We start from the raw sequence: 26,504 nt of genomic DNA, 5'->3' as shown, positions 1-26,504 counted from the left end.
CATTGGGCGACAATATTTTTTGAATGCGCTCCTGAATAAAATGCAATCATAGTCAGCCAAAGAAAACCAGCTGCCTACTTTGTCTGTCTGCTTTGCCATCCACATTTGTGTATTAACTCTCACTCGACAGACAACAAAAATCTCTTCCAATCTCTACTTTGTTCAGTTAAGTTGTCTGCTGTGCACGAAAAAGAATGAAGTGAAATAACAAAAAATATAGTTTTAAAAATAAAACACAACGGGATCATCAGACCCCAGTGCCATTGCCATTAAATTTAAATTATCCAACAAATTATCAACAAAAATGAAATTAAATAAGTTTTTCACAATAGTAACTTTGTTACTTTTCATTTGTGCCGGTCACATTCCACATGCTAATGCCTTAATCGAAGACGTAATCGATGTCATTCATGTGACCAAAGAAGTAGCAACGGGCATTCTCAAAACATGGGATTTCGTTCAACAGACAAGTTTTGGTGAAAGTGTTGAATTGCCAATTATTCGGGAGAAACAAAAGAAAGTCCTTCGCCGAATGAAGGAACTGGCTAGAAAAATCGATCTATCTGAAAGCAGGGTGGGAAGAATGTTTTTTTTTTTTTTGAAACACAAATAATGTAAAACTGAAATTAATCTTTTTATATATCCCATAATAGTACGCTAACAACATAGAATGGGCGATTGAATCTATAAATAGTTTCACTAAAGTGAACACACGCTTGGAGTTGCAAATGCACGAAATCGACGACATTATGAATCGAATTGCAACACGCTACAATCAAATGCAACGCTATGAAGCCAATCAGGATAAATTGGAACAGACTACACTGGTGACATTTGCTGAATGGTCTGTTTCGCCAAATGCTTATGCTGTAAATAATTTGTTGGAGCAATTGCATTTGATATTCATTGGAAACGAGGCCGAGAGTAGAACCCCATCGAAAAGTGTGTTGGAAATGTTTGCTGAGATATTGGAGGTATAAATAATAGCGAGTTAAACTAGTATACTTTTTTTCCAGTTTTTTTTTTTTTAAGTATAGTTCTCATTGTTATTTTAATCAAGTCTGGTCTCAAGTTAATGATTATATCTCTCTTTTTAAATGACGTCATTTAAAAAAAGTCAGAAATTAACGACAGACTGACAACATTACAACTTGTTAGTTACTGGTTTTCCGGTTTTCTTTGTTATGACTCTTTTTTTTTTTTTTTGTTATTTACTTATTTATTTATTCCACGCATGAGTGGTCAATATTTAAAGAAGAGTTTGCGTTTTATACCTTCCACAGAAAGTCTGTGTTCTGTTCAAAGTTTGTTTTGGTGGAGGGAAAGTTAAGAATCGTTTGGCGAATTCATTTTTAAATTGAATGAGTCACTTTTTTTTATGATCATTTACCACTTGTCGACTTCTACTAAAAACAAAAACGTTGTATAGATATAATGATAAAGGTTTTAATATGACTCTTGTTGGATATTCAAATCTTAAGTGGAAAATATCAAATAAGCGCATATTATTATAAATTAAAATACCGTTAGTCGGGCAAACAATGAATAATAACAAACGATAATGGGTGACAATGACAATGAACGGAAGAAGTAGTTGTTTTTTTTTTCAAATAGCAATAAACTTTACATAATATAAACAATGACCTGGCAGAGAAGACGAGTATTCGTCATAGCTTTCTTGATTAAGAATTTTATCTTCTTGAGAAAAAATTATAAACAAAATGTTGAACTCACCACTTAAATGGAGTTAAGTGAGGTGCGATTTTTTAATGTGGATCTGTTTTCGTTACACTTGATGGTCAGATTTAAAGATTTTCACTTGCTACAAAAAAAACTCCCTAGAAAAATAAAACAACGACTGCTTCTACTGAAAGAAACATAACCTATTATTTGTAACATCCAAAAACAGAGCTAATAAAAAACCATCAATGAAAAAGATACTCATTTTAATAGTTTGTTTGTTTGTTTTTGATACTCAGATTACGCTTCATATGTATCAACTAATGCTGGTTAAGGCTATATGCTCATAATGCTCAAGAAGTTGCTGTTCTTTTTGCAAGCCATTCAGCTAAATTGCTTCGAGTGCAAATTCATAGCAATTCAAATTGAAAGCGATCTGTGGTAACTTATATATACTGTCATCATAATTCATATTAACATTCTTGCCCGTATATTTGCTTAAGCTCTTATCGCTGATAAACTTTATCTCGCCAATGCTGCTGACAGTGTTTCATTTTTACTCTCGATATAAATACTAAAGTGGAAGTTTAAGATTCGTAAAAAAAATCGAACTGGAGATAACAATGGAGAGTGGAAGAAAAGCGATTCTCGCACATCTGTTTTCTGTCAATCTATATAAATTGTTTTTGAATTTGACAAATCTTATCTCGAAAAAAAGGAAGTCGCATTTGAAGGAAGTATAAAGTACTATTTTTGCATTTCGAAATTTTACAGGAAACACTTTTGGATAGAATCGAATAGAATCAGAACGAAATACGAGTACAGAGCAACATATTTTTACGTTGTACTTGACGTTATTGTTTACTTAACTTGATTCTAAGGACTGAGTTAAAAAAAATTTTTTTTGCATTTATGACATTTATTAAGGAAATTTATAAATATCAATGTGTTAATTACAAAAATGGCTATTTTTATTTAGTCTCCCTTTTCACTTGACTCCCTAGGATCAACTTAACTATTGGGAAATTAAAAATTATTATAAAAATAAAGTATTTAAGTTAATTTACGCCCTAAGTACCACAAAATTTCTGACTCGTACCAAATTATTTGTAAAGGAAGTAGTCACGCTAAAGCTATATAATAAAAAACATTCGTAAATCGAAGGTTAAATTCACAAAAATTTGTTTTTGCTCTCTAGCAATTCCAGATAATTTGAGTAACACTTGCTATGATTTCAATGTAATCTTCGGTAATCAGGTAAACGTTAGTAATACTCACTAAAATAGAAATAAATTAACGAAAAATTTGTATTTAACTTCTGCTAAGCATTTTTTTACTTTTATAAGTGCCACGGAAGGCATGAGAATGATAATTTTGGATTTATGCCAGATGCACTAAATCGATTTCGAAACTTGAAATTTTGAACCATTGTTAATATCATACGTATATTGCAATCTAAAGAATAAGTCTATTCAAATTGTTTTTTTTTTTTAACTTCTGTAGGTATTGTGGCACGATAGGTAATGACGTTTGCGTATTTAATCTGTTTATGTCCAAGAAAGGTTCATTTTTGTTTTCTTTTCAGAAAGAATTTCTTGTCATGTAGTTTCAAACAGTAGGTGGAATTTATACAATATACAAATTTGTATTAGTAAATTCCAGAGTTTCAAGCCAAATATAAAAGATAGTACGATTTACTTCTCAGAAACTATAATCTTAAATGAAACGTTCAATTTCATGTAATTTTTTTATTTTGAAGGTTCTTGAAACTATATTTTTTCTCTACCCTTTTCAAATCAAACCCACTTGCAAAAATTAGGGCCTAGGTTCATTGTATTTCACCCTGGCAACACATGCCTGAAGGCTGAAGCACACATGATTCTTGAATCAAAAAGCAAAAGAGATGTGACAACTTTTCTAAAAGTTGAAAAGAGATGGAATAAGAATAATTGGTCGAAACTCATAAAAAAAATGATGAGATTTTCTTTTTATTGCGTACACAGAATCCCACTCTCTGAATTCTGATTTCCCCTTTTTTATTGCGTTTAGTAAACTCTCTTTTTTTTATGTAAACTTTTTCAACATCATCTCTAGCTGCAACGCTCTTGAACATGTGTAACAATTTTATTTTCATTCGATATAAAACCTATTAAAACGTCATTGCTCTCTGAAATAAATGAATCTATGAACGTCTACTAGAACAACAAAATCATATGTTTTTTTTTAACCTTTTTTTGAAAGACAAAATAAAAAATACATGGTTCATTGTTCATCGATAAGAATCAGCAGGTGGGAATAAAATTGAGAAAGGTTTTTCCTACTTCACCTTTTTTTTCATATGTTCAAACAAACGAACCAACAAAAAAAAAACAACAATGGAAGCATGCAATGCGCATGCAATGTTGATGCACTTCAAAAGTCAGAAACAAAAACATAAGTAGAGAGGATATACAATAGTTTAGAGTTGCCACATGGCATACACATGGTGAAAAGAAAAATATTCTCAAATAAGAGACTGCTTTTATTTATTTTGTTTTTGCTTCATTCTTTTTTTTTTGTTTGTTTAATTGCGGTCAAGGAAATTGGGAAGATAAAATTACTGCAGACACGAGTGTGCCCTCATTAGATTTGAATGATGTAGCTAGAAGCATATAATAAGATGTACATACGAGTACATGCGTGACCTTTGATTAGATGCCATTTGTGTGTTCCCTCAAATTGATAATTAAGAGGTCATTCACATTACTGATTCTGAGTTTTCTTCTTATAGGGACCATGGTTAATTGAAAAACATAAAAATCAATACTTCCAATGAAGCAGCTTGAGATTTGAATTAAATCCAATTAAAAACAAGATAATCGAAAAAATATGGTAAATTTGCTGTACGACTTACCAAAACATAAAAAAAAAAACATCGCATAACAATTGCAGATGAAAATACTTTCTTCTTTACAATTTTTAAAGCATTTTTAGATTTAAAAGTAGCTTGGTCGCGATAAACTATTTGCAGGTCTGCTTTACATTTAAAAAAAAAAACCAAGAACATGGTTTTTGTATCTATATATGAAACAATATTCAATTTAATGAAACGTTTCATATCCTATAACTTGGGGGCGTGTAAGACACTTCTAACGATACCTCATTTGTTGAATTACGATAAACTAGCTTACCCGTGCGAGACTTCTCGCATGCTTAAATAAAAAGAAAGTATAGGTAGGTAGGTACAAATGTAAATGCAGAGTGTGTTTTTTAAAAAGTCGAGAATTACTAAAAAACTCGTGTTTATCCCATTTAAAATACATTGGATTAGCCCCAGTTTAAGTTAAACAGCTATGAATATGGCACATTAAATTTAGCAATTCTAGCCGTGTTTTATTGGTACTCAGTATTTTACTGAGTAAACATTTTATGCTCTAAATAACAAAAAACGATTACTTTTAGTTATTTTTTATAATCCTTTATTGTTGAAGGGTAAAAAATGTATATGTTAAGAAAAAAATAAACCAACAAATAAAAAACTTTTTTTTATCCTTAGCAATCATTTTTTGTTGTTTACCGTCTTAAATTTTACTGAGCTAAGTACTGAGTTACCAATAAAACACGGCTTCTAGGTTCCCTAAGTTGTACATACATTTTATAATTAACTCTATTTCAAACAGGTTGCCGCAACTAATATCTCAAACTTGGTCAATTTGAAGAACTTGAACCGATGTTGAATCATGCATTCACCACCTTAAATCGTCAATAAAAAAATTGTTGAACGTAAGGTTTCTGTCTGATTCTTACATCCGACAATTTTTCCTTTGACGATTTTTCTTTGCTGTTGTATTGGGCTTTTCCAAAAATTATCTTAGACCCATTTAATTCACACTCCATTAAATTTTTATCGCTATTCAAAAGTGGAAATTTTAAAATTCGTATCTACCTACGTGATTTAATTGTTTTTCATTTCTAATAGCCACTTATCATATTTTAGCCTAGGAAGTACCTTAACGGACCTAACACCCCTATTACGATTGTCAACTATCAATTGATAGTTGATAAATACTGAAATTTGATGTTTTAAAATCGAAATGGGGGAAAACTGGTCATTTTTTTAATGGATCTTTTCAGTTACATTTCACGGTTAGCATCATTCTTCGTTTTCAAATTTTTTTCAAAGCAAATAAGAGATCGAATTTTTTTTTAACAACTATAAATTCTTTGCTTTCGGCTACAAAGAGGTTAAGTCACAAAATTGCACTTTCGGGTTTTGATGAAAAGAGAATCAAAAACATAAATTTAGAGTAACTCTTTCTTATAAAAATAAGAGGATCAATGCTCAAAAATTCATCGATTTTCAACTTCAATCGGATTTTCTGGTAAACTATCATTTATGTAAGTCCTTTTTACCCAGGGGCAAAGAATTGATAGTTGACAATCGTAATAGGGGTGCAACACTTACGCCCCTATAGCACGCAAAGAGCAAATGAAGGGTCCAGGGAAAAAACGGCACATGTCCACTTTTTGTCAAAAATAAACGAATGATGAGGTCTTTGTAGTATTTACTGACCACTATCTGATGGCATCCTTACTTTTATAAAACAAATTTAAGCCTTGCTGAAAAAATAAATAAATTGTGTGCTTTAAGTACTAAGTTGTATGGAGAACAAAATTTAAAAATGCATTTTTCTCGAAATGAGTTGGAACGGACTTGTGCTGTTTTTCCCCTGGAGCCTTCAAATATTACGGCCTTTTTCTTATGTACATTATGTATATACTATATATGTACATACAAAGGTACACTTCCCAGACTTTTCCTGGCAAATGGAAGATGAAATGTTCCTACGGAATATGTTCATACATATATGTACCTACTTACAAAAAATCTTGAAAAAAAACCATAGGTGTGTTTTTTTGTTTATCTATGTTGATTTTTGAAATCCATGCAAATATTTGGCACGACTGTACATAAACTTTGGCAGCTGTCTGTCAGAAAAGTTGCTTTTGTTTTTTTAATATTAACTCCGCAGTGGAAGGCCATTACATCCATGATGGATGCAAACAAATTTTTTCACAAAAAAAAAAACAAAAACCATAGCATGGCATCCATTTTGGATTCAAAAAATTTCACAAAAAACCAAAAATCAAAACTGACAGTTCTGATTCTGAAAAAAACAGAATTTCTCTTCTGGTTTTAAAAACAGAATCAGAAGCAGAATCACTCACACATTCATAGATTTAAATGTTAGCAGTACAAAATGTTTGCAGCACAAAAACAAATGAAGTTTGGTGCGATTACACATATATGTGGCACATGTTAAACTTCAGATTCTTCGGAATAAAAAAAAACTGTTCAATTGGGATTCTGAATCGAAGAACAATTCCGGATTGCCAATTAAAAACGCCATTAAACGTTTGTTATTGTTTTGTTTCTGGCGGTGTTTTTTTTTCATAAAGGGAAATTCCAAAAACTATCTTTGTCTTTTCCTTTTCTAATTTGACATATCTCGGCAGGGAAAATGTAAACAAAAAACATATTGTCACACACACTTACAACAAACACTGTGTGTTCGAAATCATTTAACCACAAAAACTTTTATATTTCGCGATTGTTTTCAAATTTAAAGTTTTTATTTCCGATTAATTAAAAAAAATTAATTAATTTTACATATTTATTTTGGAAAACACGAACTAAATTCACAAAACTCTATCACAATTCGCGCCTCCTTTTGTTTGTTTATGTCTTCACCATCCCAGCTATAGCTGTACATTTTTTTTTTCTTTTTTTTCTGTTTTCTTTTGACTATTTTCTTATACTGACAATCGTTGGAAGTTCCCCACTGAACTTATTCCAAAGATCCTGTCAAAAGCGATGAACACTTCCACTTTCCAATCATTTTGGAAACATCTTATGTAGAAGTGTTCAATGATCTGAAAGAATAATTAAAATAAAGGTAGGACCGCACTTGATGTTGAAGGAACTACGCTAAGTACACCAAAGTAAAAAATAAGCAAAATATTTTGTATCTTTCATTGGTTATCGGAACTACACTATGTGGAATATAATTATTCCTATCAAAATATCGTATTATGTGATAAATGAATAAAATAAATCAATTATTTGTATTTGACGAATTCGACGGAAGAAATAGCCCAACTTTCTACTTTTTCATCTGTCGTATCCTTTGACATTGGTTGTCAACAATAGATCAGTTCGATTTTCTGTTTCGGAGTGCACACCGGGGAATTTCAGAACTAAGAACTGTGTTCTTTTCTTTTCTGATTTTATGAATTGTGAACTTTAGTTGTTTATTTGTGAAGAAAATGTAATAAAAGTAACATTTAATGATATATCTAATAAATTATATCGTCGGTGAAACCAGAAAAGTGTGTAACTCCATTTTAGCAAATTTTATAGGAGAGCTAAAAAACAAAATCGTTTTGAAGGCATTTGTATGAGTTTTTATTTTCTAATTTGCTAATAAAATAAAAACTATGAACTTTAAGGGGATTCTGAGTTTAAGGAACGGTAGATATTAGGTTTGTCTAACAGATGGCATTCAAATCTAATTTTCAGAAAATTTGGAGTTACACACTTTTCTGGTTTCACCGACGATATCAATTAAATACTAAAATTCTGTTGTAGAGTTCAATTTTACTATGCCAAAGTCATATCTACAAATGATAATGTGTTATTAAAAATTGTTTTTAACTGAAGAGCAAGTACATACATAAAGTCTAGTAGCGTATTTTATTAAAAAAAAAGAACAACGATAATAGTTAACAATTTCTTGCATCAGAACTTCCTTAGTGCACATTCATCGAGAAAATATCGAACACACCTTGGAATTTAAAGTGAGCTGTCAAAAAGCAATCCGTCATGCAACGTTTTCTTTGGGTCACCCCTTTCTGTCCCATCCTTCAATTTCAACGGATTAATTGACACAACGGGTGGAACGGATTCTATGGGTTGGGGCCTTTAATTTCAAATTAATCTTTCGATCCATTTTACCTCGATGAGGATTAGCAATTTACCATTAACCATTTGACATTCAAAATGAAATAGTTTACGAAAATATCTTATTTGGATTTTAGTGAAAACATGATATAAGGCACTTAAATACAAAATAAAACTTTTGAGTGATATTTTTTTTACGGATTTGACTACCCAGAACCTCAAAAGTTGGCATTTTCAATTTGTGTGCCAAAAATGAAAGAAAAATGTATAACTAATGTTACATGTAACAGGGCTGTTTAGGTACTGCCTAAAACAGAAATAATTCTCCTTTTTTCAACTTTTTTAACCCAATTCCTGTTTGATTAGACTGAAACTGTGTAGTTTTTTTTTTACAAAAAAGAGAGCCCCTCTTGCAAATTTCTGCCCAAAAATTTCTTCGGACAAAAGTCTGAAATCTTTCAAAAGCTAGTGCCTTCTTTTTTTCTTTTAATAAATGATAATTTTGTCCTAAAAGAGTTTGCGTACTTTTGCACAATTTTTTCTTTCTCTGAGAGGATTTCATCCCCACTTCTAAAATTTGACAGGTTTCATATTTTTGTCCAAACTTATCTGCAATTTGTTTGTATAATAATGCTTAAAATGTTAACCATCAGAATTTTTAAGCAAATCGGAGAATTTACTCGCCTAATGAACGCCCCTGATGATACGAACTAATGATATACGAACACCCCTAATGTGAACAGGAACACGCCATGTCAAACATTTCCAAATTCATTGGAAAGTGGTAAAAAGTCATTTTAAAATTCATTTTGGCTGGAATATTATTTTTTAAACAAATTAAGATTTCTTAAAAATTATAAACATTTAAATATTTATATTTTGCCAGATTCTGGCGGCAGAAATTCGCCTTTTTTTAAGATATAATTTATTAAAATCTGTTCGGTGTAAGTCCCGGTAAAGGGTGTTCGACAACCGTAATAATATATATGATAGTTTAGAAGTTATGATGGAACAGATGAGCATGCAAACACATTTACCCTCGGTTTAGGTTTCCCATAATCTACAGATAATAAAAAAAAGCCATCAAAAAAAGTATCCCATCACAAACACCCTGTTCCTATAAAACACAGTTTAAAGAGTATTAAACTAACAAGTTCTCTCTCTGTAGTTCTAAAAAAGCATTCAATACTCTTCTTTATTTTGCGAAATCTTTTGTATAGTTGTTGTTTTTTTATTTATTTATTAAATTTTTTATTCCATCTCTTATTCGTTCGTCAACAAACTAAACTCAATACAAAAGTATAAAAAAAAAAAAAAAATAGAAAGAGGAGAGCGAAAACTCAACACACAAATTAGAGGTGAACATGTACACTCTTTCGAGTTTTCTGACTGGCTTCTGTGCTTCTTATATTCTGAATACCAAAAACCACACAACCCCATTATATTGCTGTACATACTAACTAATGAATCGAATGGCAGTGGTCGAACCGAACGGGACGGTAGCAAGCAATCTGTGCAAAAATTAATATTCATTTAAAGAAAGAAAGAAAAAAATAAATAAACTACCAAAGTGTAGCAGCATATTGCTCTTTTTGCTGTTGTGCAAATAAAAAACATAGAATAATCGTGCTTTGTTTAAAAAAGATTATATTGAATTAATTTTATATAATTTAAAAAGATTATGTAAAATAAGAATTATATTTGAAGCCTTTGTGAAGTGTAACACAAGAATAAAAAAATTTTACGAAAATTATCGCATTTCCAACAAAGGTCGTCGTCAAAACGACCACTTTTGAAATAAATTTAAAAAAAATAACAAACAACAACAACAAAACAAACGATATCAGTGTTTTTGCTTAAATTGAATTAATGCCCCGACAGCAGCAAATCCATTGACAAAAAAATAAATAAAAATAAAAAATGCTTCTACAACGAAGCACAATATCGATGTCAGTAGAGGTGATGTCGTCATTGTACCTCTTCCTCTTCGTCGTTCCCATTGTATTACTCTCAATAACCACCTTTGTTGGTGTTGAAGCTAAACGAAATGTGGCGGCTCTAGAAGTAGATACGTCACATGCGGAATATGTTTCGATAGAGAAGGCTCTCTGGAAATACATTACAAAGCCTCGGATAACCCGGGAGGCACAGCTGAAAAAAGTCTACGATACACATCGAAGTTTTGCTCGAGACAATTTGCAACGACTATTCGATGAGAGTCGGTATGAAATTGTTCAACATTCTGAATGGATAATGTTGAAGTCGGATTTAATGTATGTGAATAGTATATTTGAGGCATTCCGGGTGTTTTTAAATACGAATCCAATTGATGGGGAATATAATGAACAGGCGGCCTTGGATTTGTGTGATAATGTACTGAGGAATGATAGTACTTTCTCAATGGAAAAGATATTTAAACAAATTGAATTGATTATGGTTAAACAAGCGACGTACTATCGAGCTTTATTGGTTAGTTTTTTTGTTTTTATTTTGTTGTTGTATTTTTTTTTTGTAATTTACAGGGGTCTATAATTTTGTTGCACAAATGAACAATTATTTTTTCATATGATTGCAGTTTTTTGTATCTATTGCACGGAATAGATTTGTTTTTATAACAAACTTATTCAACTGTGTTTAAGAGTGAGGTTTTAAATTGCGATAAAGTTTGGTATTATATCATGCTACTTTGATATTCTGCTTTGTTGAATGTCACACGAGAGTAGACATGGCATGGTGGAAGCTGCTTATCAGTAATGTGAAACATTTATATTTTGAAATTCAACGCAATTATTAAGTTGTATTGAAATGAGTATTACAAAAGATTGAACTTCAAAGATTAAAGTTGTTGATATTTTTTTTAACATGAAATTATTGAGATTGTCAACTTAAATAATGGTAGATAAAAAAAAAATAACTTAGATCCAGTTTTTTCAGTGTAGGATTATAATTAAACCCGAGTTAAATCATCAAATTTGATAAGTTTAATTTAGAATAGATGCTTACTAAGTTTTACTTTTTGTTTTTTTAATATTAGAAGAACTTTCTCCATGCATTTTTTAATAAACAAAAGAAGCATATCGGCTAACTTCGGTCATTTTGAAGACTAACTATCTCTGATATCTAGAGTTTATTAACATCAAGGAAGTCGTTTTCCGGGTCATTACTTTTTTCCTACGTGTGATTTCCTTTAGAGGTCACAATTTAAATAGGAAGTGAAAATAGTTATGGCGCATCTTATTGTAAAAGATTCATCCAATAATTATCCTTTTTAAGTAAAAGTCCCAAAATTTTGTGACTTCTTAAGGGGGGAATAAATTTGTGAGTTAAAATGAATATGCAATATTAAAGTCAAGAATTTATTTATACTTTTTAAATAATCTCTTAAGAATTAGAAGGAAGATGATGAAAAAATTTTAACCGGTGTGAATAGGAACCTGGAAGTACCAGAATATGCACCTAGAAGCTTGCTTATATGCATTCAAATGACTGAGCTCAGAAGGAAATATTGTTCAATTCTTTGCTCTGGGGTTCTAAGTGTTAACCACTTAAAGCAAAAAGAATCTAAGTCAGAATGTTTTTTTTATAATTATGTTATAGTGAGAATAGCCACGTTGTTGGCATGTTTATATTACCTCAAAAATAATTTAGTAATCGATAACATTGGTGTATCTTAATTAATTTTCTTCATAAATTAAACAATGTTATTATTGGCTAAATTAAGAGTTTATTCTTGCTTGTTCTAAAAAGTCGAATTTAATTTTGCAGTATTGCTGCAGTACTACTTTAATGAATTTGAGGTCACTTAAACTTTGACTTGTTTTAAAACTGATTGTGTTCTTTTTTTCGATTTTTTTTTCAACTGAATAATTTTTTCTATTCCCAATTGTTTTCCAAATTATGCTTTAAAAAGATTCAATAATAGCTTAGCAAAAGTCTAATTGTTATTTTCGTCTGATTAAACTTTGTTGGAATTTAAAGTGTTTACTAAATGCTTGAAATGGAAACAAAGATATCGTAGAAAATCATGATATATTTCTATTTTACTTTCGGATTCAGTAATACTTCAATCCATGAATTGCGTAATAGGTTTTCACTGCGAATGAATTCTTTTTGTTGCAATATATACTTTATTTTCACAAAATTCAATTTGTTTACAATTTCATTCAGTTCCAAAACAGTTTTTTACGACACATTCCTCCATTGACAAATTTAATTATACATACATGAAATTATCAAGATCTAAAATTGACTACATGCATAATTTTCTAGCTCAATTACCAACAAAATTAATTACTTAGCACAAAGGTATGTAGCAAAACAATACCAAAGCCAATTGGTTTCAACTCATTAGTCATCAAGACAACAGGTGTTAAATAGGTAACGCAGATCTCAAGTCGATATTTGATAGTTCTCATTCTCATTCATATTTCTTTATAATAATAAATTAAATGCAGACAAACAAGAAAATAAAATAAAATTCAGACGATTTCTGACTTAGTTTTTTTTTATATTTTACGAAATAACCACGCTGTTGTCGAATGAAAAGAAGGAAAGAGTCATGCAAAGTGTATGAAAAGACAGAAAACATAAAAAGCTAACTCTTTTCATTGAAAAAGAAATGCCGTCATTAATAACAAACAAAGTACTTTTTTTTCTTCGATTTTAAAGATTGGAAACAAACACATGAACTGAATTAACAAAACCATGTGTTTAAATAAATAATGAAAGCATTCATGAAATTTAGAACCGTCAAAACGATATAAGCTGGAGTTGCCAGTCACATCTACAATATGTTAATTTTTTCATTAAAGCGTTTTGTCAGTCTATAGGCTTAAAATTTTACTATCCGAATGATTAAAACGGATTTAAATAAAAATCAAATTCAAAGAAGTCAAAGAACTCATATCAAAGAATGATTCAATGGTTGTCGTCTATCATATAGAAAAATTTAATTTTCAATTTATTTTCCTAACTTATTGATTTAATTGCAAAATGCAATGTGAAAATTGACTCTAAACACAAAATCAATTTTTAAGTAAATATTTCACTGAAATTATTCAATTCAGTCAATCCACAAAAATGTATATCTGATAAAAAAAATAATTCCCATTACGGAATGTCACGTAGAATGAATGTATTAATATTGAGCAGAACAAAGCCATAATGGCTTTGCTTTAAATTCAAATGATGTCTATACAAACATGAAGCTTAACTTTTTTTTTTGAAAATTTTACGCGCTGGGTTTGCTTTATCAATTCCTATTCATTTTGCACCAAAAACACTTAATAGTACGAAACTGTTTTGGTGGAATTGTTTAAATGCAAACTCGAATCCAAATACTCAAGATGATCATAGACTCCTAATGTGTACCCATTTAAGAATCTTGTTTTCAGTTTTCTTCTTATCTTTTCTTTTGGGCTGTCGAATTAATAACTCAATATTTAAATTTATTTTCAGGATGCCAATAACCATCTTAGTGGAACTAGACAATCTTGTCAACAATTCCTTTATTCTTTGTATGCTGATATCGCTTTAACCGAACTCAAAGGTTACACAATGATGCAATTCTCATGGATGATACTAAGAATTTATGGCAAAGGTAAATGTACCTATCGCTTTAGCATAAACTTAATCTAAAATAAAAAATCTATTTTGTTTTAAGGTAACTTTACTCAAGAATCCGATTTAATGCGTGAAGATTATGCAAAACGTACTGAACGTACATTACTAAAACTTCGCGAAGTTATGCGTCGAGCTGATCGTATTGTCTGGCAAAATGATCCAATTAAACATGTTAAAGGTAAAACATATGATGAAGTCACACGTCTGCTGCAAGGATATATTGAAAATGAAGTCGATTTGAATCCTGAAGAGACTTGCAGAGAAAATTGTCAATTCTATGAAGCAACAAAGAGTTATGGTTGTTTTAAGAATTTATATTGTGCCAAACAGCAGAGATGTTCTGGAAGATTATTGAATTGTGGATATGTTGATTCGGATATGTGGATTTGTCCATCTGTAAGTGTTCTGTATCTACTACTTAAAAGCTTTTATAAAAATGTATGTTTTTTTACAGCCTTCAAATAGTACTCGACGATATGAGTACATCGAATACGAAAGTGGTCGAACATTAGGTTTGAAAAATTACTGTTCACGAGGTTCCACAAAAGTTGATTCTTGGTGGCGTTATATTTTCTGGCATTGCAGTTACTGCTTCTGTATTTGCGATGAACAAGGAATTAAATCTGATCGTTATTTTAATCTACGTGAAACTGTCTCAAATATCGATGATAACAAGTGAGTTTCTATAAAATATACCCAGTTCAAAAATCTCCCACTAATTAATTAATTATAAATTTTTACAGAGTTGTAACCGGTCTTCGATTTGTAAAACACAAACGTGTGTTCCATATTCAAATTCAAGAAGGTCAACTCCTGCCACGTGGCAATGTTAATCAATCAACTTTGAGCTGGAAACCAGTTGAGGATTATCAGATTTTTGATCGTGGTGTATCAAATGGATACGATTATCATACTCTTGGATGGGATAAGCGAGCTATTGATTTGGATGATATTGAAGGAGATGATGTTTCTCATGTAGTGACTGGTATACGATTCCGAGTAGTCGGAGCCCATTTGAATCTTGAAGCACGTCTCAGTGAATATAATTTCGAAAATGGAAAATTGGTTAATCCAAAGACTAGCAGTTTTTGGAAGTCGAATGATAATACTGATGTCAGTGGTGAAAGAAGGTATGATGCCATATTTCAACCATGAACTTAAATTAATCTTTTATTGTTATTTTAGAGAACAAATAAGTTTAAAAGATCCCGATGTACCAACAAGAACTCTAGTTCAATCACTGCCTACTTCTAGGCATAATCAATATGTTGAATTTACTCACACCAGTATGGATAGAGATGCGGCACAAACAACAGTGCCTTTTATTGATATTCAAGAAGTAACATCAAATCCACCAGTGCCATTGGCTGGTGTTGGATTATATCATAAAGGAAGAAATAATTATGGTGGTTTTATAGCACCAAAATTAATAACGTATGATTTCACACCATATGTTCGGTTGCCAAATAATGACACCAAGTAAACAAAAAAAAACAGAAAACGAAAAAAATCGAAATGTTACTTTAATTTTTATTATTATTTTTATTTTTTTTATTACGCTTAGTAGTACTTTTAATTACCTACAATAATGAAATAAAAAAAAACACACTTACGTATGTATGTGAAGAAATTATAATAATTTAAAAACAGTCAAACAATAAATTACTATGAATTCATTTTTGATTTATTTAAATAAATAATAAACGAAAACAACTGAAGATTATGTAGAAAAAAACTGACTTGAAATAAATAAAGAAATTAAATTAAAGACTTTTTTGTTTTGAATATTTGTTTTCAAAAAAGAATAAAATTAGATCATTGAGGAAGTGAGACAATACAAAAATTTAAACTATTGTCTTGAGTAAAAGACTAAAGCAAAAAGAGAATGAAAAATGGTTTCATATTCTTTTTGATGACATAGAAATTTCCACTTGAAGTGCAATAAAGTGTTTGCAAGAAAGACAATTCTTAGAATTTAAGCAAAAAATTAGGGGCTATATTGAAGAACTAGGTAAGAGAATACAAAGTGTGTCAAGAAAAATAACAATTTGTCTTCTATAAGTTCCATAGCTCTAGTATTTGAAATTTAACTCATAACCCACAATAAAATGAATGAGAACCAGACCAAACAGGCAAACGGATTTCATTGAAATTTGATACAGATATTTGTTTGTAATTGCCAAGGTTAGCTTATCTTTTCGTATATTAAGGCGATACTATACTGCCATATAAATAAGGCAAATATAGTAAAAATGCGTTCAAAAATTGACATCAGAATCGTCTGTTTTTAAGCCATGCTAATCTTAGAATCCAAATAATCGCAAAATACGAAGGCAAGGTGAAAAGTTATCGGCCTGATAACCCTTAAAAGTTTTCTTGAAGGCAGACTCGGGCAGAAACTACTGAGTTTCAACTACGACAACGAGCACTTCAAAATAATTACTCAATGTTAGTACTATAAAAGACTAGGTCTTACTGTACTTGTCAAATAAATAAATGAAATGAAAATGAAATGATTCTACCTTGCTTAGGGGCAAAAGGTTGCCATAGCCAATACGCCAGTTTGTTCTTTTAATCAGGGATTATTCCATAGAAAAATCCTTGATTAAAAGATAATCGAGTGTGAACAAACCGGCCCTTAGTATAAAATTTCAAACTCAAAATTTGTTCTCTTGTATAAACCATCAACCAGTCTGCCTCGCCCCCTGAATTTAAAATCCCGAACTTCAATTCTGTTCTTTTGTATATACGAGTATTATCAGTTCTACCATTCTAGTTTAAAAGTAATCTTTGAAAGAATTCCACAAAAGGGCAGCTGGCCTAACAGAAAGGGATGTGCATTTTGGTGTTATTTTTGGAACTCTGAATTTCAGAGACTTATCATGTAAGAAGCTGAAAAAAAAGTTGGGTTTGACTAGCTCAACAAATAATGCGATTTCAAAATGTTTGCTTTGGAGGTATAACCGATATCTGATAAGGCATATTTATATGTCCATGTCTTCTGATACCGAATTCAAAGTCTGTCAGATTTGTTTTAGCGCCGGATTCGATTAAAAGATGTTAAAAAAGTGATTATTCCAAAATGTTTGTAAAGAAATAATTGAACTGTATCTAAATTTTAAATACATATGAGAAATAATGCTGTGTCATTGAGTGAGTTTGAAAACCTCTGATTAATAACATACCTAACTAACGATATAAGTTTTTAAACCAAAAAAATTCGAATCTTTTTTCGAGACTTTTCAAATAAAAATAACAACTAAGAAATAAAATAAGATCTGAGATTGAAAATATTATGATATGTCAAAGACAAAATGACAAAACATATAAAATAACAAGCTGCGTTAAGACTCTACCTCCTAACAATTAAATTTTTTGAAACATAATAGCTCTCTTGCATTCCTATTTTCTGTTTAACTTACAATTAAAAACGTAACAAAAATAATTGCTCACCTGAACTCTCAATGGATGTATCATCAACAGTGGCAATATATATGATGAAGATGGTAATATATCACTCAAAGACATTCCCATCTTTGTGACAGCTTGGCACAGGAATGCAGCTAGATAGCGATGAAGTGGAAAGTGAAATGATGCTTGCATCATTTCCTCCTAGAAATAAAAAAAAAACAATTTCTTTTCAATATTTTTGTTCATCATTGATGATTATTATATAAAACTAATCTGAAACTTACCTTACTTAACCTGGGTTCCAAGAAATATATTGCATCTAGCCATTCATGTAGAGTATTTACACAATAAGTTAAAATCTTCTTTGCCAATGGGGCGTGTTTGCCATCCTTGAGGTGAGATATAATCGACCACATTGGATAAGCGCTAGCTTCAAGTTCACAAGAAAACGCAGCATAATATGAACTTGGTTCAAATTCCACGTGACTTGTTGTCTCTCGCACATTGACATTCATACCCTGAAGCATTGACAGAAATTGAAACCACATATCAATTAGATTGTCATCACGTAGGAAAACCAATGCAACCGATTCATGCGAGAGCACATTGTTAAAGTCCGACACTAGAGGCCAATAGCAATGTTCTTTCATAACACTGCGAGTGCAGTCGATCACAAAGTGGAAGTTCTTGACGGGATCTACTTGAAAAAGGGGCCACACAAATAAAACTCATTAGAAATTGATTTTGATGAATGAATGAATTCATTGTTTAATTTACCATGAAGTGTGTTTTGAATGAGTATTTTGGACATCATCAGTTTTAAACTGATTATCATTACGTGCAAGAGAGAAAGTTCATTGACCATTTTGAGAGCTAAACTTTCGTTCGAGAAGAGTTGAACACTCATGTGAACTACGCGATTGCTAAGCGTATCGGGATCTCTAGACATTTCTAGAACACATGGTATTCGGCTGTAGTGCATCACAAATGTACGGGTTAGATGTTCCTAGAAATTGAAAATGTATTTTAAGTTATGTTAAGTATATAATTTTTAAAGGAATTTTTTATTGATAAAGTTTAAGATAATGATGCAAAATTTTAAAAACATAAAATCATTTTAAGATGACAATCGATTAAAGAATTAGTTTTTTTCTCCACTTTAACATCAATTTTAAGAATATACTTGAATTAGAACATATATTATCGGTCTTCCACTTGAAATATTTTAAAAGCTATTGCGCGTCGCACCCGCAAGGAAGTAACATTTTCCACTAAACTAGTTTTTTGTTCCCAGCCAAAAGACCTTTTTCATTTCCTGAAAAAAAAGTTAAAAATACGGGAAGTTTTCGAAACGTGAACCACTTTTCCACCGTAACGGAAAAGTGGGTAAGGTGAAATTCAATATTTTTGGGTGGAATCTTGTTCAGGTTAAACTCACAATAGGGCTAACTAAATTAAACGTGATGATCTTGAAAAGTTCATTTCTAACACTTTTGATGCACCGCAAATGGACTTTTGGACCCAAAAATGATGATCTTGAACTGTTTTGAGAATTTTTCAAAAAAGTGCATTTTTAACACATGTGATGCAACGCCAATGCACTTTTTGGCCTAAAAATGGTGGTGTTCAACTGTTTTGAACATTAAAAAAAAGCATTTTTAATACATTTGATGTAACGCCAATGCACTTTCTGGACCCAAAAGTGATTATCTTGAACCTTTTTGAGCATTTTTACCACTTTAGATGCAACGCCAATGCACTTTTAACACAACCACAATGGTGTTGAACTGTTTTGAATATTTTTTGAAAAAACTGCATCGGATGCACTTTTACCAATGCCAATGCACTTTTGACCCAAAAGTAATGGTGTTGAACTCTTTTGAATATTTTTGAAAAAAACTGCATTGGATGCATTTTTACCAGTTTTGATGCAACGCCAATGCACTTTTGACACAACCACAAAGGTGTTGTACTGTTTTAAACATTTTTGGAAAAAAATGCATCGGATGCACTTTTACCATTTTAGATGCAACACCTAAAGTATAAAATATATTGGATGGTTTTTTAAATGTTTGCCAATATTTTTGGCGCACTAAAATCGTGGAACAGATCCGCAATCGTTGAATCAAAACCTCTCATAAGACTCTTTTTAAAATCTTAGTCTAAACCGGGCCTAAGAAATTATTTACACACTAGTCTAAACAATGCCTAAAAAATAATTTACATTAAAAGCATATAATTCACATCCACCTTATTATGTGTACTGTGATTCACATCCAGCTGCTGCTGAAAAGTTTACTTAAGCAATGAAATAATGACTATTTTCAAGTCGAGCGACGTATCAAAAATACAAAAAGCCATACAAAAAAAAAAAAAAAAAGAGTGTGTGTACACATGTACACGCGACTGAAGTTATACTTCTCATTCAGTATATGTAAATGAATTTCATTTGATATTTTTAATTTCTATTATGAAGTAATTAATTAACACTTAGTTTTTTTACATTTTTATCAAGTGAACAATAAATTAATTCTTTCATCCTCCTTGCGTCCATGTAGTTTTCAATTTATTCTGTGAAATTTACTCATATTGTGCGGTTCAGAACTTACGGTATATGGTTAACGAAAGTAAATGAATTGCGCATAAAATGTGCGATATGGTAATTTTATGAGAATTGTGTGTGCTTCAGCACTAGTAGTAGCAATATGGAACTTGCAGGGTTGCTACAAAGCTCAAAAGTTAGCTGAGCTCAGTTCACAGATGTTTGGTTCTTGTTATTAGTGGAATTATTTTAACACATGGATATTTTTATAAATAAAACAGTTAATTTTTCGTGATCTTTTTTCTTGGTTTTTTTAATAGTAAATATATTTCTATTTTTTTAGTAAAATATTTCTTTTTTTTATCATAAAAAAAATTCCGGTACAATCCGATTTTTCGACTTTTTTCAAAATTCCGAGAAAATCGCGTTTGAAAGTTGGGGTAAATTTATTTTTCAAAAAATCCCCGAATCTTTGAAGGCTCCTAGAAGCTAAACCGCTTGAGAGCAATTTTTGGGAGTGATGCCAAATGATAGCTTGTGTCATGGGCCTACGCTTTGCACATTGTCAGATTTTTCAAAAATCACCTTCCATGTTAAACCGCCACATCATGCCTATTTTTTCAGAATCGTGCCTATTTTTTTTTTTTTACTTTTAAGTTCTCCCTTTTTGAGAACGCGTGGACCTACAGGGATGAGAGTTGTACCCAAATGTAGGTTAGAGTCTCCGCTACATTTTGGCATAAAAAAATTTTTTTTCATTTTCTTCAAAATTCCGAGATATAGGCGTCGGAATTTGGGCGCTCACTTTCAGCTCAGCTCAAATGAGCTGAGCTATGGTAATTAGCTCAAAAGTGAGCTAGATCAAATTTGAGCTGAGCTGTGAGCTGAGCTGAAATGTGAGCTTTTTGCAACCCTGGCAACTTGCCACATGGGAATTACCACATGCAACTTGTCACATGCAACTTGCCACACGCAACTTGCCACATGCAACTTACCACACGCAACTTGCCACATGCAACTTGCCATACGCAACTTGCCACATACAACTTGCCACATGCAACTTGCCACATACAACTTGCTACATGCAACTTGCCACATAAAACATGTAACTTGCAACTTGTTGTGTGTTTTATGTTTGCCGTACTGCGGCGTACTGCATTTTTAAATACTAAAGTACTGCCTACTCTAAAGGTGAAACGACAGCCCTGCTACCCAGGGTGATCGCGTCATAATCCCTTTGACATTCTTGTCAAAAAGTAAATTTTCATACTCACCCTCCCATAAGAAGTATAACTTCAAAAATTAAAAAATATCAAAATATTTGAAGCAAAGAAATAAGAAGAATTTGGAAAATGACTTATTTAATGGACCCAGCCTTTTGTAGAAATGTGAGTTTTTGAAAAATTTTAATGTTAAACCATTAATTAACTAAACCGTTATTTTAGTTTGATAGTGGACAATGGACAAATCCAAGATTTTGGATGAGAATATAGAACAATTTTGTATGAATTTTGTATGCCAACATTGCTTCCTGTTGAAGGTGAAGACAGGCTACCAAATGTGCCAGGAACTTTTGTCTTCGTAAGCGAAATACATACATACTAGCTTACCCGTGCGAGACTTCTCGCATGCTTAAATAAAAAGAAAGTATAGGTAGGTAGGTACAAATGTAAATGCAGAGTGTGTTTTTTAAAAAGTCGAGAATTACTAAAAAACTCGTGTTTATCCCATTTAAAATACATTGGATTAGCCCCAGTTTAAGTTAAACAGCTATGAATATGGCACATTAAATTTAGCAATTCTAGCCGTGTTTTATTGGTACTCAGTATTTTACTGAGTAAACATTTTATGCTCTAAATAACAAAAAACGATTACTTTTAGTTATTTTTTATAATCCTTTATTGTTGAAGGGTAAAAAATGTATATGTTAAGAAAAAAATAAACCAACAAATAAAAAACTTTTTTTTATCCTTAGCAATCATTTTTTGTTGTTTACCGTCTTAAATTTTACTGAGCTAAGTACTGAGTTACCAATAAAACACGGCTTCTAGGTTCCCTAAGTTGTACATACATTTTATAATTAACTCTATTTCAAACAGGTTGCCGCAACTAATATCTCAAACTTGGTCAATTTGAAGAACTTGAACCGATGTTGAATCATGCATTCACCACCTTAAATCGTCAATAAAAAAATTGTTGAACGTAAGGTTTCTGTCTGATTCTTACATCCGACAATTTTTCCTTTGACGATTTTTCTTTGCTGTTGTATTGGGCTTTTCCAAAAATTATCTTAGACCCATTTAATTCACACTCCATTAAATTTTTATCGCTATTCAAAAGTGGAAATTTTAAAATTCGTATCTACCTACGTGATTTAATTGTTTTTCATTTCTAATAGCCACTTATCATATTTTAGCCTAGGAAGTACCTTAACGGACCTAACACCCCTATTACGATTGTCAACTATCAATTGATAGTTGATAAATACTGAAATTTGATGTTTTAAAATCGAAATGGGGGAAAACTGGTCATTTTTTTAATGGATCTTTTCAGTTACATTTCACGGTTAGCATCATTCTTCGTTTTCAAATTTTTTTCAAAGCAAATAAGAGATCGAATTTTTTTTTAACAACTATAAATTCTTTGCTTTCGGCTACAAAGAGGTTAAGTCACAAAATTGCACTTTCGGGTTTTGATGAAAAGAGAATCAAAAACATAAATTTAGAGTAACTCTTTCTTATAAAAATAAGAGGATCAATGCTCAAAAATTCATCGATTTTCAACTTCAATCGGATTTTCTGGTAAACTATCATTTATGTAAGTCCTTTTTACCCAGGGGCAAAGAATTGATAGTTGACAATCGTAATAGGGGTGCAACACTTACGCCCCTATAGCACGCAAAGAGCAAATGAAGGGTCCAGGGAAAAAACGGCACATGTCCACTTTTTGTCAAAAATAAACGAATGATGAGGTCTTTGTAGTATTTACTGACCACTATCTGATGGCATCCTTACTTTTATAAAACAAATTTAAGCCTTGCTGAAAAAATAAATAAATTGTGTGCTTTAAGTACTAAGTTGTATGGAGAACAAAATTTAAAAATGCATTTTTCTCGAAATGAGTTGGAACGGACTTGTGCTGTTTTTCCCCTGGAGCCTTCAAATATTACGGCCTTTTTCTTATGTACATTATGTATATACTATATATGTACATACAAAGGTACACTTCCCAGACTTTTCCTGGCAAATGGAAGATGAAATGTTCCTACGGAATATGTTCATACATATATGTACCTACTTACAAAAAATCTTGAAAAAAAACCATAGGTGTGTTTTTTTGTTTATCTATGTTGATTTTTGAAATCCATGCAAATATTTGGCACGACTGTACATAAACTTTGGCAGCTGTCTGTCAGAAAAGTTGCTTTTGTTTTTTTAATATTAACTCCGCAGTGGAAGGCCATTACATCCATGATGGATGCAAACAAATTTTTTCACAAAAAAAAAAACAAAAACCATAGCATGGCATCCATTTTGGATTCAAAAAATTTCACAAAAAACCAAAAATCAAAACTGACAGTTCTGATTCTGAAAAAAACAGAATTTCTCTTCTGGTTTTAAAAACAGAATCAGAAGCAGAATCACTCACACATTCATAGATTTAAATGTTAGCAGTACAAAATGTTTGCAGCACAAAAACAAATGAAGTTTGGTGCGATTACACATATATGTGGCACATGTTAAACTTCAGATTCTTCGGAATAAAAAAAAACTGTTCAATTGGGATTCTGAATCGAAGAACAATTCCGGATTGCCAATTAAAAACGCCATTAAACGTTTGTTATTGTTTTGTTTCTGGCGGTGTTTTTTTTTCATAAAGGGAAATTCCAAAAACTATCTTTGTCTTTTCCTTTTCTAATTTGACATATCTCGGCAGGGAAAATGTAAACAAAAAACATATTGTCACACACACTTACAACAAACACTGTGTGTTCGAAATCATTTAACCACAAAAACTTTTATATTTCGCGATTGTTTTCAAATTTAAAGTTTTTATTTCCGATTAATTAAAAAAAATTAATTAATTTTACATATTTATTTTGGAAAACACGAACTAAATTCACAAAACTCTATCACAATTCGCGCCTCCTTTTGTTTGTTTATGTCTTCACCATCCCAGCTATAGCTGTACATTTTTTTTTTCTTTTTTTTCTGTTTTCTTTTGACTATTTTCTTATACTGACAATCGTTGGAAGTTCCCCACTGAACTTATTCCAAAGATCCTGTCAAAAGCGATGAACACTTCCACTTTCCAATCATTTTGGAAACATCTTATGTAGAAGTGTTCAATGATCTGAAAGAATAATTAAAATAAAGGTAGGACCGCACTTGATGTTGAAGGAACTACGCTAAGTACACCAAAGTAAAAAATAAGCAAAATATTTTGTATCTTTCATTGGTTATCGGAACTACACTATGTGGAATATAATTATTCCTATCAAAATATCGTATTATGTGATAAATGAATAAAATAAATCAATTATTTGTATTTGACGAATTCGACGGAAGAAATAGCCCAACTTTCTACTTTTTCATCTGTCGTATCCTTTGACATTGGTTGTCAACAATAGATCAGTTCGATTTTCTGTTTCGGAGTGCACACCGGGGAATTTCAGAACTAAGAACTGTGTTCTTTTCTTTTCTGATTTTATGAATTGTGAACTTTAGTTGTTTATTTGTGAAGAAAATGTAATAAAAGTAACATTTAATGATATATCTAATAAATTATATCGTCGGTGAAACCAGAAAAGTGTGTAACTCCATTTTAGCAAATTTTATAGGAGAGCTAAAAAACAAAATCGTTTTGAAGGCATTTGTATGAGTTTTTATTTTCTAATTTGCTAATAAAATAAAAACTATGAACTTTAAGGGGATTCTGAGTTTAAGGAACGGTAGATATTAGGTTTGTCTAACAGATGGCATTCAAATCTAATTTTCAGAAAATTTGGAGTTACACACTTTTCTGGTTTCACCGACGATATCAATTAAATACTAAAATTCTGTTGTAGAGTTCAATTTTACTATGCCAAAGTCATATCTACAAATGATAATGTGTTATTAAAAATTGTTTTTAACTGAAGAGCAAGTACATACATAAAGTCTAGTAGCGTATTTTATTAAAAAAAAAGAACAACGATAATAGTTAACAATTTCTTGCATCAGAACTTCCTTAGTGCACATTCATCGAGAAAATATCGAACACACCTTGGAATTTAAAGTGAGCTGTCAAAAAGCAATCCGTCATGCAACGTTTTCTTTGGGTCACCCCTTTCTGTCCCATCCTTCAATTTCAACGGATTAATTGACACAACGGGTGGAACGGATTCTATGGGTTGGGGCCTTTAATTTCAAATTAATCTTTCGATCCATTTTACCTCGATGAGGATTAGCAATTTACCATTAACCATTTGACATTCAAAATGAAATAGTTTACGAAAATATCTTATTTGGATTTTAGTGAAAACATGATATAAGGCACTTAAATACAAAATAAAACTTTTGAGTGATATTTTTTTTACGGATTTGACTACCCAGAACCTCAAAAGTTGGCATTTTCAATTTGTGTGCCAAAAATGAAAGAAAAATGTATAACTAATGTTACATGTAACAGGGCTGTTTAGGTACTGCCTAAAACAGAAATAATTCTCCTTTTTTCAACTTTTTTAACCCAATTCCTGTTTGATTAGACTGAAACTGTGTAGTTTTTTTTTTACAAAAAAGAGAGCCCCTCTTGCAAATTTCTGCCCAAAAATTTCTTCGGACAAAAGTCTGAAATCTTTCAAAAGCTAGTGCCTTCTTTTTTTCTTTTAATAAATGATAATTTTGTCCTAAAAGAGTTTGCGTACTTTTGCACAATTTTTTCTTTCTCTGAGAGGATTTCATCCCCACTTCTAAAATTTGACAGGTTTCATATTTTTGTCCAAACTTATCTGCAATTTGTTTGTATAATAATGCTTAAAATGTTAACCATCAGAATTTTTAAGCAAATCGGAGAATTTACTCGCCTAATGAACGCCCCTGATGATACGAACTAATGATATACGAACACCCCTAATGTGAACAGGAACACGCCATGTCAAACATTTCCAAATTCATTGGAAAGTGGTAAAAAGTCATTTTAAAATTCATTTTGGCTGGAATATTATTTTTTAAACAAATTAAGATTTCTTAAAAATTATAAACATTTAAATATTTATATTTTGCCAGATTCTGGCGGCAGAAATTCGCCTTTTTTTAAGATATAATTTAT

General features: G+C 31.2%; 2 protein-coding genes across 6 annotated transcripts in view; one reads left to right on the top strand and one right to left on the bottom strand.

Annotated features, from left to right (window-relative positions):
* Window positions 1–26,504, bottom strand: part of LOC129912437 (E3 ubiquitin-protein ligase Ubr3) — a 59,275-nt gene that overhangs the window by 10,272 nt on the left and 22,499 nt on the right. For 2 of the 4 annotated variants that reach the window (XM_055990656.1, XM_055990658.1), the window contains exons 5-7: window positions 18,431–18,659; window positions 17,938–18,353; window positions 17,696–17,854 (exon numbers count right to left, since the gene is read on the bottom strand). In XM_055990656.1, coding sequence (XP_055846631.1) covers window positions 17,696–17,854; window positions 17,938–18,353; window positions 18,431–18,659 — 804 coding nt within the window. The remainder of the gene's footprint in view (window positions 1–17,695; window positions 17,855–17,937; window positions 18,354–18,430; window positions 18,660–26,504) is intronic. The other 2 variants (XM_055990657.1, XM_055990659.1) reach the window with 1 other exon arrangement.
* On the top strand, window positions 121–16,010 carry LOC129912439 (uncharacterized). Of its 2 annotated transcripts, XM_055990660.1 has the most exons (7): window positions 121–574; window positions 654–974; window positions 14,078–14,219; window positions 14,283–14,638; window positions 14,697–14,917; window positions 14,986–15,372; window positions 15,428–16,010. In XM_055990660.1, exons 1-7 carry the CDS (start codon window positions 305–307, stop codon window positions 15,723–15,725), a joined length of 1,995 nt encoding a protein of 664 aa, XP_055846635.1. In that variant the 5' UTR covers window positions 121–304; the 3' UTR covers window positions 15,726–16,010. The 2 variants fall into 2 exon arrangements, with proteins under 2 accessions (XP_055846635.1, XP_055846636.1); XM_055990661.1 differs by lacking the exons at window positions 121–574; window positions 654–974 and adding an exon at window positions 10,068–11,089.

Source organism: Episyrphus balteatus, chromosome 2 (genome assembly GCF_945859705.1).
Source record: "Episyrphus balteatus chromosome 2, idEpiBalt1.1, whole genome shotgun sequence".
NCBI classification, from domain to species: Eukaryota; Metazoa; Arthropoda; class Insecta; order Diptera; family Syrphidae; genus Episyrphus; species Episyrphus balteatus.
This window is presented reverse-complemented; position numbering and strand designations above follow the sequence as displayed.

Bases quoted from the DNA above. Each gene is read 5' to 3' on its own strand.
- LOC129912439 (XM_055990660.1), top strand. From the start codon at position 305: ATGAAATTAAATAAGTTTTTCACAATAGTAACTTTGTTACTTTTCATT. The intron at 14,639-14,696 runs GTAAGTGTTCTG...GTTTTTTTACAG, and splicing joins ATATGTGGATTTGTCCATCT to CCTTCAAATAGTACTCGACG. The intron at 14,918-14,985 runs GTGAGTTTCTAT...AAATTTTTACAG, and splicing joins TCAAATATCGATGATAACAA to AGTTGTAACCGGTCTTCGAT.